General features: G+C 42.6%; 1 protein-coding gene across 2 annotated transcripts in view; it reads right to left on the bottom strand.

The window, feature by feature from the left end:
• The window catches only part of DLGAP2 (DLG associated protein 2), a 114743-nt gene that overhangs the window by 44236 nt on the left and 54719 nt on the right, over nucleotides 1-15788 (bottom strand). For both annotated transcript variants that reach the window (XM_008052430.2, XM_008052431.1), the window contains exons 3-4: nucleotides 13037-13184; nucleotides 4202-4421 (exon numbers count right to left, since the gene is read on the bottom strand). In XM_008052430.2, coding sequence (XP_008050621.1) covers nucleotides 4202-4421; nucleotides 13037-13184 — 368 coding nt within the window. The remainder of the gene's footprint in view (nucleotides 1-4201; nucleotides 4422-13036; nucleotides 13185-15788) is intronic.

Below are 15788 nucleotides of genomic sequence, written 5' to 3' on the forward strand. Positions count from 1 at the left end.
AATATTATTCCCTCTCTAGAAAAATCGGGTGAAATGCATATTTAGACAAGTAAATCTATCCGATAAATCATTTCACAGATGAGAAAGAAACCATGTGTGAAATGAAAGTTAGATGTTTTCAAAACCACTTCATTTAATGGGAGGACACTAATCAACATGTCCTGTTTTTCATAATGAAAGAAACAGTGGGATGGAGGAACATTTATTATCGTGGGTCACTTTGCCTAACAGCATATTCTAGTCCTGTTTGCACTCCCTGGTGATGAGATGAAAAGAACCTGTTTCAGCTGAATCACCAGTTGCCTTTGAAGGCTGAGTGGAAAACAGGTGAACTCAGGTCCTCAAGCAAGCAAACACTCATTGGAAGCATCAGCTGTTAATGTTTAAAAGGGATCGTCTAATACATACTTTTAAATTCTTAATAAATCATTCATGCATATATTTGATATTTAATTTAGTATTATATGAATATTTAAATTATATATTTGCATTTATGCAAGGTGGGACGATCTCATAAGAACACCAACTTTTATTTTTCCAAGTCTGCATAAAGAAGCATGTTTAAATGAGGCCAGGCGTGATGACTCAAGCCTGTAATCCCAGCACTTTGGGAGGCTGAGGCAAGAGGACTGCCTGAACTCAGGGGTTGGAGATCATACTGGGCAACTTGGTGAGACCTCATCTATACAATAAATAAAAAAATTAGCTGGGTGTGGTAGTGCGTATCTGTAGTTCCAGCTACTCGGAAGGCTGAGGCAGAAGGATCGCTGGAGCCCAGCAGGTTGAGGTTGCGGTGGCCGTGAGCGTGCCGCTGCACTCCAGCTTGGGTGACAGAGTAAGACTCCAACACAAAAAATAAAAAAAAAAATAAAATAAATAAACAAGGAGAAGAAGCATGTTTAAATGAATCTTATTCTTCAAAGAGTCACCTTTGAAAGTTTTTGAAAATAACTTTTTGGTCAGAGAAAAAGGAACGCTTCTACACTGCTGGTGGGAATGCAAACTAGTGCAACCTCTTTGGAAGACAGTGTGGCGATTTCTGAAAGAACTAGAAATTGACCTTCCATATTACCCAGCAATTCCCCTATTGGGAATATACCTGGAAGAACTCAAGTCATTCTATGAAAAAGATACCTGCACATGTATGTTTGTTGCAGCTTTATTCCTAATAGCAAAAATATGGAACCCACCATGTTGCCCATCAAAGGTGGACCAGACCAAAAAAATGTGGTACATATACAAAATGGTACCTATACACTTTATGACTGCATACCTATACACATTTTGCAGTCATAAAGAAGGACGAACATATGGACTTTGCAGCAACTTGGGTGGATTTAGAGTCGATCATACTCAGTGATCTATCACAGAAACAAAGAACAGAGTACGATGTGTTCTCACTCATAAGTGGGCCTTGAACAATTATAATACTATAAGAAAGGGATTGGCAGTAGTGGAAAACTGTTGGGGGGCGGAATGTGGGATTGGCAGTGGAGGGAAACTGCTAGGGGAGGGAGGAGTATACTTCATTAACAAGGGTACTTGCATAATCAACGTTTGTATACCTAATCCTGAATTGTACCCCACATCTTTATAATAATAAAAAAGAAAATAACTTTTTGGATTTATTTTCAAGAATTAGTTTTAGAACTATAAAAGAAAATCAGTTTTTCAAACGAATCTCTTTCTTCATACACAAACACACACATATACATATTTCAACAAAGGATAGCTATTTTCAAGAATTAGTTTTAGAACTATAAAAGAAAATCAGTTTTTCAAATGAATCTTTCTTCATACACAGACACACACATATACATATTTCAACAAAGGATAGCTATTTTCAAGAATTAGTTTTAGAACTATAAAAGAAAATCAGTTTTTCAAATGAATCTCTTTCTTCATACACAGACACACACATATATATATCTCAACAAAGGATAGTTATTTTTTTTTTAAGTTGGAGTCTAACTCTGTCACCCAGGCTGGAGTGCAGTAGCACATTTATGGCCACCCCAGCATCGACCTGCTGGGCTCTGGTGATCCTTCTGCCTCAGTCTCCCAAGTAGCTGGAACTACAGGCGTGTGCTACCACGCCCAGCTAATTTTTTATTTATTATAGAGATGAGGTCTCGCCAAGTTGCCCAAGCTGGACTCGAGCCCATGGGCTCAGACAATCCACTCGCCACTTTGGCCTCCCAAAGTGCTGGGATTACAGGCTGAGCCACTGAGCAAGGCCAAGGATAGCTATTAAATGTTAATGTTAGCATATGAATTTCCAAGTATTTAGATACAAAAGTAAGAAGTATTTAAGAAGAAAATTATTGAAATCCATTGGTCTCACTAATAGGAGGTTCCAGCTCAAATGTGAAGTTCAGTGTCATAGTTATTTAGGCATGTATAGCCTGTATATTTGGGTAGCTTTCCTCCATAGTTTGTTTTTTCAGATAGGGATTTTTCATTTCTTAGGTATTTTCATAATATGATTATAATAAAAGACAATATTGCATGCCATCTAAATTATATCTGGTATAGTTAGACTAAAACAGGATTAGGGAGAGGTTAATTATTAATCTGTATTTATAGTTCTTCAGCAGGAATACCTTATAATTCACCAGTGCTAAATCTGTCTCCTAATGTTTTCATTTCTTTTCTAATTTAACTCACAGACCATTCCATAACTCTGATACTCCCCTGTGTAGTCTAGAGGAAATTTTGACTTAAAACTAGGCAGAGGTCCAGTAGAAACTTTGGATAGAAGCATTTTTTAAGTAATTTATTTGATGTGTACATTTTTGGAATACAAAATGTGCATGGTAAAAATTGTATGTACATAAATTAAAATTTTAGTAGGAGTTTGGCACTGGTTCTTATATTATCTCTGTGAAATTTTATTTTTATTTTCTCCATGATGACAGCTCTAAAGACAAATTCTTACTAGGTAATTGTTTCAAAGTACTTTCTGAAGATCTTGAGAGTGCCTCAGTGTCCCTTTGTTCATAACAGACACTAAATAAACACTGGAGAGTGTATGAGCCATGAGCTCTCAAAGTGTTATGGTTTTGTTTTAATGCGATGATTATAAAGCTCATTGCTTCCCTGTGTTTCTTTTTCTCTTTTTGAGACAGGGGTCTTGCTCTGACACCTGGGTTGGAGTGCTAAATTATAGCTCACTGTAGCCTTGAACTCCTGGTCTCAAGCGATCATCCCGCCTCAGTCTCCTGAACAGTAGGAACTTCGGGTGTACCACCACACCTGGCTAAATTTTAAAAATTTTTGTAGAGACAAGGTCTCACTATGTTGCCCAGGTTGATCTCAAACTCTTGGCCTCAAGCAATCCTCCTGCCTCGGCCTCCCAAAGTGCTGGGGCTACAGGCACGAGTCACCATGTCTGGTCTATCCTTTAAATTTCTTTGACGTATCTGCAGCATCTTGATCCTATGATATTCAGGACACCCCATGCTTCAACATCGTGTTATTTTACAGCTTCCCTTCTCAGCCTCCACCTGCAGCGCCTCAAGGTTTTACAGCTGGCTGTGTTTTATGGGCTTCTCTAGGTCATGTATATTCATTGTGTTGTATAAATAATAACAATGCGGTAAAATATCAGGCAGTGATGTTTAGGTTAGGCGGTAAATTTTCAAAGGGGTGGGCATGGCTTTTCATAAAAACTAAAGGAAATAGTGACATTGAATCCTCAGAGCCCTGGGACGATTAGTGAGTCTACATTAATGACGGATTTGCGTTGCCACAATGAATCATGTTTATGGTTTTAGTTATGGAGCAAGGTTTAGTTATGTGCCAAGGTTCAGGCTGGACACCACTGCGACGGGACCCAAGAGTCACTGTATGTCACCCGAAATCTCCCCACAATCTATCAAACTCTGATATTTACAATGCAATCACCTTCTAAATGTTGGTACTTATTTTTTCCCCTATACAAAACTTTATAGAAATAATACTTGATTATTTTAAGAAACTTTGATAATTAATAGATTTCATTCTAAGAAAAAGAAATGTTAGCTAAAAGACACAGCATCATTGCTAATGCGACGATATAACTAATGCAATCAGTAAAAATTACAAATGTCTGGAGAGGAAATTACACCTGTGGCACAGGTAAGCCCACTTCTTCTAGGGTCAGGACTTAAGTCTGCCTATGGGTCTTTTACCAGGAAGGTCGAAGAGGACATTCTCTTACCTGCTGCTGACCTGATGGTTGCGGGGATGTCGGAGGGTGTCATCACAGGAATACATTCATCATCTTGGGAGTAGCCAGCTTGGATGGCTCGAAGGTAACTGTGACTCCTGGTTCGGAAACATCCGGGGAGGTCCAGGGCGTCCATGGCCTGAGACTCCACCTCGCTGAAGACGGACTCGCAAACCGACTCGAACTGACCGTTAATCTCCGCTTCACTCACCTAGAACATCAACAGCACATCTGAAGGCTGGGTCCAGCAGGACCATTGTTGGTGTCACAAAAGAACAGGGAGAACAAATTCATCCCACAACATGGGTTTACAGTCTTATATTTTCAGCACAGTCAATGTGAAATTGGCATGGGAACTCGCTTATGGAGTTATTACTTGCATGATACTTAGGTAAACAGCTGATTCTAAGATGTTGATGAAATTCTATGGACAAACAAGGCTGACCTTCAGGATAGGGCTGACAGCTACTGCTAGTTCAAGAGAGACATCGCCTTTAAAGTCTAGCAAAGCATCTGGTACAAAGTAAAGTATCAAAAAAATTTCTCCTTCCTTCCTTCCTTCCTTGCTTCCTTCCTTCCTTCCTTCCTTCCTTCCTTCCTTCCTTCCTTCCTGCCTTCCTTCCTGCCTTCCTTCCTTCCCTCCTCTCTCCTCCACCTGTCCAAGCTATTTGTAGCACAGATGATCTGGGCATCCAGGCTGGGTAGGTGAAAACACATCTAAGCGCATAAGCTACTTTTAGTTCTTTTTCAGGATGCGAGAGTCTGCTTCTACTCATTGCCATGGCAACTAATCACAAATCTGGCATACACTCACATCCTTCTCTCCACTGCTGAGCATAGATCCCAGTCCAGATGAGAAAGAAATGGTTGTATTGGTGTTTTTGTCCTCATGAAACACGTTACTCTACCTAAATTCCAGGATTTTTGGTTCTTCTTTAGCCTAGGATGCTACTTCATCGAAGAGTTTAGCAGATAGAGCAATTGTGAGGAGGATTCCCAAAAAACCAACATTATCTTTTGGAGGGCAGGCCCCTTGTAGTACACTTGGAATTTGTTCCTCTGGATCAGTCAACCAAAGTGTTTACCTCGAAGTTTTGAGAAGGCTGACTCACGATTTGCAGAAGAAACGTCCTGAGTTGTGGCAAACAGTGACTGATTCTTCCACCATGACAACACACCTGCCCACGTGGTGCTGAGTGTTCAGCAGTTTTTGACCCGAAATGGCATGACCCCCTTACCTCACCCTCCCCATTCACTGATCTCTCCTTGAGTTACTTTTTTTTTTCAATTCCCCAGATGGAAAAAGTCCTCCAAGGGAAACATTTTGCTAAAGTGGAAAAGGTGAAACAAAAATGGCAGAAGCACTCAAAGGCATCAAAATTGACGAGTTCAAAAACTGTTTTGAGCAGAGGAAAAAGCATCTCTCTAGGTGTATTGCATCAAATGAAGTACTTTGAAGGTGACTGATGTTTCAACATGTAAGAATACACACTTTTTATAATTAAATTCTGGTTCTTTTTGCCCCCCCCATACTGTCCTGCCTGTGATTTGATTTCTAGGTGTGGAGTTATCCTGGAAACCTAAATGCTTCAGTTTTATTTGAAGAAACGGATCCTGGCTTTGGATAGTGGGAGGATCTCAGAATGAGAGTCTCAGGGCCTGGTGTAGGGTGGATAATCTGGGAATGACATGCTCTTCCTGGGATTCCTAGTGGTGGTATTTACCATGAGCCAAATTCAGAGATTTTATTTTTAGAAATTTTTAAATTTAAATTTTATTTTTTGAGTTGGAGTCTCACTCTGTCATCCAGGCTGGAGTGTAGTAGCATGATCAAAGCTTATTGTAGCCTTGACCTCCTGGGCTCAGGTGGTTCCCCCCATCTCAAACTCCCAGATAACTGGGACAACAGATGTGTGCCACCACGCCCTGCTAATTTTTACTTTTTTTTTTAGAGATGGAGTCTCACTGTCTTGCCAAGGCTGGTTTCAAACTCCTGGACTCAAGCAATTCTTCTGCCTCAGTCTCCCAAAGTGCTGGGATTACAGGTGGGAGCCACTGCATCTGGCCAAAATCTAGAGATTTTACATGGAAATCCTATACAGTGGAATGTTGACGAGACTGGGTAGGCGAAGAAATGAGAATTTCAAGAAAGAAAAGCTGACTCTGAATTGATAAGAGGCGTGGAAGCCCATGGACGCTGGGGTAAGAGGCTGGGGCCCAGCATGGACAGATGCCAGCTGCTTGGAGGTGGTGATGCCCTCTGCTCCGGTGACAAGGCTTTGACAAGTGATCCTCTTGCCTCACTCATTTACTATGGGTCTCCCTTTGAGTGTCTTACATATGTTAACATGGAATGCTCACTAATGACACCTAGAGTGAGGACTCAGCTCTGAGCAGCATCGGGGATCAGGAGAGGGGAGGGGAGCAGCTCTTCTGGGGTGCTGCACCTGTCTCCTCAACCTCCTGACGGTTGTCGTGGCCCATCCCTCCTGCTGTGGGCTTGTGGGGAACCCCACCTGGACGTCCCGCCAGTCACCGAGCACCTGGGTTCCATGCTCCAAGCCCGCCCACCGCTAGGGGCCCTGGCTGCCCTTCTGAGCTTTTGGTCCTTCTCTGCTACATCTTTGCAGCTGCCAGCAACCGCGTCTCTCCACCTAGTCCAGTGCGTGGAACCCTGTCCTTCCAGTGCTTCTGCAACCTTCCAGCTGCTCTTGCATCGGAGCTGAGTGCTTATTCCTCATGCAGGCTATGGGACCTGCTGCCCCCTCTCCAGTCGGCCCCTCACCCTTTGCCCACCTGGAGCCACACACTGAAGTCACACAGGAAGGACAATTTTCTGGATGCCTTTCCCCCTTCCTTGTTTCTGAGCCCAACCATGCCGCGCCTGCAGTGACCCTCTCCTTCCTCTGCCTCGCTCCATGCCGGCTGGGGGAGACGCTCATTGGTTTCCCCCACACACTGTGCATATTTGCTTCCAAGGACCCATCTGCAAGCTTTGTCGGCAGATGCTCACTTCTCTGCCTTTGCCCAGTTTTACTCCAGAAGCAGATGCTATCCTGCTCCCTCCCTCCTTTCTTCCTCTCTCTTCCCTGCTTTCTTTCCGGGCTAAATAAAGATGCTCTCTTCTTGCATTTCCTGGGCCACCTCAGCAGGGAATGGGGGGAATGGGGAGAGTACAAAGCACCGACAGTTCCCTGAACTCCTGGATTATGCCGGCAGATGCATTTTAGAAAGATACCACTGTCAATGCCAGATGAGTCTTTTTCTTCTCATTTTTTGCAGAGAAAAGGCAAGGTCAGAGTCAAATTCTCTCTCTACTTGGGAAAACAAAACTCGACACTCTTTGCCTACTTCTCATTTCAGAACTGCAGATTGACATCTCTGGCTTCACCCTGAGGGTGTACATGCTGGAAGAATGGCCTCTTTCACTCTAAATACTGGAGGATCCCAACTCAACCCTGGTCCTGAAGACGGGGCGGGGGGACCCAGGGCAGCCCAGCCAGAAGCTGGTGTGGCAAGGCAGACCTCCCTACCAGCTGGCAGGAAAGTCAGTGCTGAGGTGGCAGCCGGCCTTCACTGGGATGGTCTGAGGGTTCCTGACTCTGTGCAGAGATAGGCAAACACAGGGGCACAGACCAGGACACGGTCACAATGACAGCCTCGGTGACCCAGTCAGTAAAATGCTTAGAAGCATTCATGGTGGTTTGAAAATAGGACGTTTTCTGGGCTACAAATTTCTTTTGATTGAAGTTTTCACTTATGTGCAATTTTATCAAAAAGTGTGAGGTTGTTTTATGTCATTTATGTCAAAGATCCATGTTAGACAACTTGAAAGGTCAAAATTGGAGTGAGGCCCTGGTGTCCGCCAGCCCCCAGCCCATGTACCCTGTTGAGGCTCTTCTGCAAACCGCTTGGGCCAGCTGCCCTCTCTCCTGCGAGATGAGATAGGTTAAACCTGTGTTCGTTTTACAAAGGAAAGACCGAGATTTCTGGCAGGACCCTCTGGATGTGCTCCAGCTATACAACTCATCCATGAAGTTTTAGAAATGATGACAATGTCCCTCCTGCAAGTCAATTGAAAAGAAGGAATTACAATGACCTGTCCACTAGCTTGAGGGAAGGTTGAGACATTTCATACTGGAACTCAAGTTCTGTCTGCATTCACTAGAGACATACTACCAGGACGCTGGGTCAGTGGGAAGGCCATGGAATAACCAACATGGGTAAAAGGACCCCACTTCTTCTGTGAGCCATGACTCAGAAATGAGCTGCTTCCAGAGAAGTCAGGCACTGTGAGGAACCAAAGCAGCGCATATCAGAAAAATGAAGAGGCGGTAGGTGGTGGAACAGAGATAGGAGATCGGCAGACCAACCAAGCTAAATTTTCAACACTGGTGGTTAAAACAGTTTCTCTAGATAGGTGAATAACCTGGCTTTATGAACTCTCACAGAAAAAAAACAACAACAACAAGATGCAGCTAAGAACTGGGTAGAGTTAGCTAGAACCAAGATGGCAACTCATGTGCCTATTACCTGACCTTGCCTTTTATTATGTACTCATTATAATACATTAGCATGCTAGATGACATAACCTCTAGTGCCATGACAGTTCTGACCTTCCCATTTATAGCAACAAGCTGGGTGGAACCCTAGTTCTTAGAAACTTCCACCTCTTTCCCAGGAAACACATAAGTATTCCACCCCTTGCATAGCATATAATCAAGAGATAACTACAAAAAGAATTCAGTGATGTATGGCTGCTGTTCTTTCTATAGGCCAGCCCCAGCTGCTCTGTCTATGGAGTAGCAGCTCCCTGCCATTTCAACAAACTCACTTTTATTTTCCAACTGAAACCCCAGCAATGTGTGGGGGCTACTCTGCCTATGGAGTAGCCTTCTTTCTGTTCCACTTTCCTTCTAATAAACTTTCATTGTACTTTGTCAGCTCACTCTTGAATTCTTTCCTGTGTGAAGGCAAGAACCCACTTGGCCTCTCAGGCTGGGCCCCAACTTTGGAGTCCCCTGGCCTATGTCAGTAAGATTAAAGGACAAGAACCAACACATCCTTAAGTTGACACTAGGGGTGTGTCAGGTCACAGAAACATCAAGACTCAGCTACAGCAGTGTATTGGGTGATGGCAGGATCTGCACAGGGGATTAGAGAGATATTCTAGCTGAGAAAACAGAAGGCCAAAAGCATTTGGAACCAGGTCCCAATCTATTCTTGTGGGCCTGGAAAGGGCCCAACATGGCAAGAATTGCGTGTCCCCAGAGTACCTGCGAGTTTGGGAGCTGACATTGTGTGTGCTGTGTGTCCTCTGGTGAGACTCGGCCTTTCGTGTGGGAAGGGAAATCAGTAAATCAGAAAGGAAGCCACCAGGCATAGGAGGATTGCAGGGTGGGAGTGGGGTTGCCTTGGGTTTTTAGGATGTGCCAGGCACGGCCATGGACCCCACTCGACTTTAAGACTCAGCCTGCTGAGTTATCTATCCCATGTATCCCCATGCATCCCCATGGTCCAACGTGGCCCTGGAAGGAGCTCCAGCAGATGGGGCTGAGCATGAATCTGCAAATGGAGACCTGCCAGAGCTCACTTGTGACAGGGACTGACAAGATCAGCCAGTGCCATAACTGGGACATGGCTGGTCTTAGTAGCTATAACCACAATTCCATTATTATTTATCAAATGGGGGAAGAGATGGGAGAATCTTAAAATCTATGTCTAAGTGCAGTGAAGGGACATGAAACATGTGAAAATTGTTCTATTTAATATATGATTTAGCAAAATATAATTGTTTTTAAACATAGAGCACTGAACCCTGAATAAGAGGGGGCCATGTAACCCACAAGAAAAATCCAGCTGTGTTCTCTGAAACTTTAGAGAGCATCATTCTGAGAACAGGAACTAGGTCTGGGGTCCTGTTGGGCACTGAGAGATTGGGGAGTCACAGAGCACTCTGGGAAAGGTCCATAAAGGCTAGCAGCCAAGGGCATTGAATACCATGGCTACAGTCAGGGGGTGGTGGAGGCCTTGTGACTGGACCCATCTGGCTACAGTCCTGCAAGAGCAATGGCTTTAAAGTGTGCTTCCAGCACTCCTGTCCAGACTCCCGCAGGTGAGAAATGTTATGGGTAAGTGAACATGTCCTATTCTAGAGCCTAGTCATAGAACTTGGATTTCATCCCACTCTCCCACTCCTTTTGAGGTTCCTTCTGTGATCCTGCATGCCCCCCTTGGTGCAGTTGCACGAGAACAGCAAAGGACACTTAGAGCACCTCGGCTTATCCTCTCAACTCAGGCACTGCAAGAAACACACACAGAGCTCAACTCCCAAAGTCCAGATCAAGAAAGGGCTTAGAGATAGGCAAATCTCACAAGACTGCAGGTGAAGTTTTCATTTCATTTTTGTACTTGAGAAAAAAAGAAGTGTTCAAGACGAAGAATAGACTTTTAACAGCTTTTGTCACGAAGTTCAAGCATCCCAAGAATCCAGGGGTGTCACTGACTTCAGATGTCTCATCCTTTGTCAGGGGAAGTTGCCCTCTTATTCCCTGAATTGCTGGGTTACGTGGACCAGGGTTAAACATTCAGTTACCAGAAGCTTCTTCCTGGGTGTAATATAGCCCTGTCCACCACCAGGATTCCAGGATTGTTTTAAGTAACAACATACATTTTTCAGACTTCAAAATAGAGTTTAAAGTCATGTCATCATCTTGCAATAGGAATAACTTAGAATTCTAAATTTCAAAGTCATTAAAAGAAATAATCCCCCCCCCCCGCATCAAGCACCCAACTTGTCTGTTTCATAATTATTTACAGACATGAATCATTTCAGATTGAAAAAGATGGGGAAAATGCTCTTTTTACTGACTTACTTTTGGAGGTACCTTCTTAGATAAACCAAGAGCATGATGAAGGAAATCCTAGTAAATGCTTGAATTTACTCAGAATTTACTCAGAATGATGCATTTACTCAGAATGATGATGATAAAAACCAGAGAGCTTCTGAAGGTTTCACCAGAGCATTTGGAGAGGTATGATACCCATTTGACTGAAACTCATTTGTGGAGAGCAGAAGAAACCATCAGAGAGGAATGTTCATGCCTGGGGGAGAAGACTTCACATCTCTGCTTAAGGCCTTTAACAGGTAACATCTGATTTTAAGAGTTATATTTTGGTCACTAGGTCATTTTAACTGAAAGGGAACGTGTATTTTTAAAAGCAAGAATTCTACTTTAACCACCCTTATCCTTGTATGGAAAGTTGCTAAAATGTATCATTGACTTTCAGTAACTCTGTTTTGGTAATTAGCGTCTTCCAAAACCATCTTGAATTTTATGCTCAAATGGAATGGACCCTCAATTACATGATTACAATAGTCTAGTTGCCTTGGACCTGCTGTTGATGTTATTGTTTGTGTGTTGGTTGGGTGCAATGGCTAGGTGACCAACTGCCCCATATGGCTTGGACTGGGGGGTTTCCTGGGATGTAGGACTTGAGTGCTAAATCTGACAGTCCTAGTGTGCAGTGTTAGGAAAGGATCTTTCCTTGTCAATAGGAAAAAAGAGTCGATGGACTTCTTGCTGCAGACAAAAACTTAACTGCATTTCTAGATGAAAAATAGCATCTCAGTGATTAAATAAGTAATATCCTTCTTGAGTTGTGAAACAGGAAAAATCCAAATAATTCAGTAGAAAAAGTCCAGAGTACAACTTTTTGATGATAGAAAACTTTGAAAGAAGAGACTATCTCATAAAGCATTTAAAGTCTGTGGCAAAAGAAAGGCTTCTGCTTATGTAACCCCTGGCAAGTTACCAAAGCTCAACACGGTCCTCAGCCAGGAGGAGTTTTAATAACATAATTATATTACTTATTATTACCACTGCAATAATATGGGCTATCATTTATTGAACACTTGCTATGTGCTGGGCTCTTTTCCTAATAATACCCAAAATTCATCAGACACTGATTTTATCACTTTGCTAACTAAATCATGGGAGGGCACTGAGTCCATCCTCTTAAGAACAACTTTACAATAAGTCTATAAAACATTATGCATAAAATTCAAGGTTAATTCAGTACTGTTTTCAAAAGCAGTTATAATTAGTAAGAAAATTATTTAATTAAAATTTTAAACATCCTATTTGTATTTGTCTTACAATATAGGGTGACTAAGATTAGCAGCACCTGCTCATTTTGTCACTGATGGTTCACCCCAGAGGGAAGCATGGGCCCTCCCTCTAATAGTTGGGATGTCTTGAGGGTGTGGTTAAAACATCACTGTTTCCTAGTGTCCATACATCCTGCTTGGAGCCACAGGGTCTGGTCTGTGTATATAAGATATAAGTACTGCCCTGGAAGTGAGCCTGACAAACATGACTCTGAGTGATACCAGGCATCACAGCATACTTCAACTCTTCTTACGGGACCTTCTGAGGTACAGTCTGGAGGACACAACTGAAAGCCACATGGTCAGAGCCTTTCCCCAGTCTAGTTTTACTGGAAAAACATACTGGGGTAAAATAAGACAGTCTGTGCTAAGTGAATGAGACAGGCTGAGATGATCCATATATCAGTCATTGCTTACTCAGAAGAAGTCAATGAAAAGATGATAGTCATAAATGTCAAAAAATGCAATCTTATAAAGTTCATAAGCTTTTAATCAGTCAACCTATCACAGGCAGAAATGACATGTGCTGTCATCTCTGCATAAGTGATGCTGACTAGGGATGCCTGTATCATTGCCTCCCTTGCAGCCAGGGCTTCTGCCACAGTCGGGCTTTGATGATGGTACCCCAGGGAGAAAGGACAGAAAGAATTCCTAACCTGGCTTATGCAGCTGGCCTGGCTCAGGGTGCTGACAGCCCTCATGTAGCTCTGGTTCCGGGAGCGGAATTTTGGGGAGTTGTAGTTGGCAGCAGGGTCCAGGCTGTGACCGACAGGCACGTCACTGGCAGCTTGCAGGTAGCTCTGGCTGCAAGAAAAAAGAACGGAGAAAAGCTTTCCGTGAACATCCACTCGCTGGGTAGAGATGAGAATGACTGTTCCAACCCACGCAAAGAGGCTGTTATAAAATTTCCAGCTGAATGTTTGTCTCTTGATGGATAACTCTGCTTTATGTAAATATTCTGAGGTTCACATTTGCAAATGTGAATTTCATCAAAAGTAATAGGAAAGGCTATTTACAAAATTGCCTTTGAAACCTGAGCTTTTATGGCCAGGTAGTGAAATTAGGATCATTCCACATTAAAGAAAACAGTGCTGCAAGCCTCGTAACTCATACAGCATAATAGCAAACCCGGCTCTGAAGTTAAGCCAAAAACTCTGAGAGTCTCATAAAAATTATGTCAGTTTTTGGCAACTTTATGTATTCCAAAAAAAAAAGAAAGAAAGAAAAGAAAAAAAGAAAAGGCCCACTTTTAGTTTTAACTTAAGTGACATTGCCCAGATTATGCAATATAGACACACAGAAAGAGAAGACAGGAATCAAGCCCATTTTATTGTTATAATGGCCATTTCTTTCCAGGCTCCCTTAAAAAATCGATGTTCTCTGTCCTTCTTTCTTGCTATTTTGTAAAATGTTAAAAGTATGGAAAAACCTTGAACATGTTTGGCAAATAGAAGGTCTGACTTAGCTTAAATTTCTGGCTAACCGGTCTCTTTTCCTTTTAAGTTTTATTGACAAGTATTCTTCAATGGGTAAAAAATTCATTTTCTTTTATTAAAAACTGGGGAAATATGAACAGAAATTATTAACTGTTCTTCTTTCCCCTTTTGAATCATAATAGGAACATTGAATATCAGTGCACAAGCTAGTACATAGACATGCATGTAAATATTAGGTAGATAATTCCAACTCCATAGTTGAGTGTTAATGTGTGTCCTTTCTTTTCAGTGTAAACTCTTGGTGTGATTTTTCTCTGTGATTTACCTCTCTGTTTAAAAATGAGACAGCAGAAAAAAACCTGGACTCTATAAATTCTTATTAAGTGAAGTTCATTAATTATAGATTTAAAGTCATTCTTTCTACTAAAGATTTTTGTTTTAAAAGAAAGTGTGTAACATACTCCAGAGCCTACCTCCCCCATCCAAAACAAACAGGAAAGAAAGAGAGAAAGAAAGAGAGAAAGTCAAGGGAACAAATTTGCTTAAGTTCATTCTAATCTGGTGGGTAAGAAGCAAAATGCATCCTTGCCAACTCCTGCCTGCCCCCATGCACCTAGGCACCATTGGGACAGGCAGCTCCATGTCAGGTGTGGGGACCTCATGGGCACAGTAAGGTTGTCAGCCCCTGGGATCCCCAGGCTGATTGCTGGTGAACAGGAGGCAGATGAGCTAACACAGAACCCAGCACTGGGTTGTCCTGGGATGACCAGGTGCCATGGACCAGCAAAACGTCAAAGCGTTCAAGATTCTGTTGTGAGTCTGGGGGCTCCAGGTGTCATTGACAAGTGGACTTGTCTTGTAAGTGACTATGGTTTACTTCCTTTGTGTGTGTGTGTGTGTGTGTGTATTTAATATGGCATTATGTGCAGGGGACAGAGCCCGAGCTGTGGGGCCACATAGCAGCATGGCCTCAGCTGATGCCTTGAGTCCTACCTTAGGTTTTTGATCTTACTCACTTTTGTTTTTGCAAATATGTGAACTTTCTGTGTTTCCTCACTCCTTCTGTGATTCCCTGGAATTATGGTTTCATGCCTTATATTTCTACCAATGACCGGTTTTCTTCTAATACATAGACTTCCCTTCTGATTTATACCTCTGTTTTGTCATCTTAACATGAAAGTTACCTCCTAGACTGAGAAAACTGGAAAGAAGGACTTGTATCTTCAGGATCTCAGCATCCACAATTTCCAACCAGTGCCCAGCACCATGAATGAGGTGACAGCCCCAGTACCACAGCTCATGGCCCTTTTGGTGGCTGCAGGATGGCCCTCAGGTGTGAAGTAATGCATTTTTTGAGTCTGTGATTCAAATACAATTCCAAATTCCAATAATTCTCTTTTTTCCAAAAGTGAGAATGCCATTTAAATGTTGCTACTGAAAAAACTAATACATTTAAAAAAAAACATATATTCTCAATAGTTGATATTTGCTACAGGTTATCATGCTGGAGACTCTAGAAAGCATTTTGCATTTTCCCCTAACCCATTTGATCTTTGCATTAATCCTATAAAGCAAGTTCATTAGTAAATTAGTAACTCTCTATAAATATGGAGACAGAGGCACATCAGAGCCAAGTCACGTGCCCTGGCTCAGGCAGAACCAAGGGCAGATCTCCCTTGTGGTCCCAGGGACCTGGCTCCAGAATTCATACTTTTAACCCCAAAGTCACAGCTGCTGAGTCATAGAACCAGGAAGCCCAGAAAGTCTAGCCCTTGAGTACTATATATGTTTTAAACAGTTGCAAGAAACAACAAACAAAACATCAGTTGCACTAGGTTTAATGGCTGCTTTAAAAAGTTATTATAAGCCGGGCTCGGTGGCTCAGCCTGTGATCCTGCGCCTTTGGGAGGCTGAGGTGAGTGGATTGCCTGAGCCCGCGGGTTCGAGACCCGCCTGGGCAGCGAGACCTCAT

Source organism: Carlito syrichta, unplaced genomic scaffold, assembly GCF_000164805.1.
Source record: "Carlito syrichta isolate Samal-C Ts95f unplaced genomic scaffold, Tarsius_syrichta-2.0.1 Scaffold274380, whole genome shotgun sequence".
NCBI lineage: Eukaryota > Metazoa > Chordata > Mammalia > Primates > Tarsiidae > Carlito > Carlito syrichta.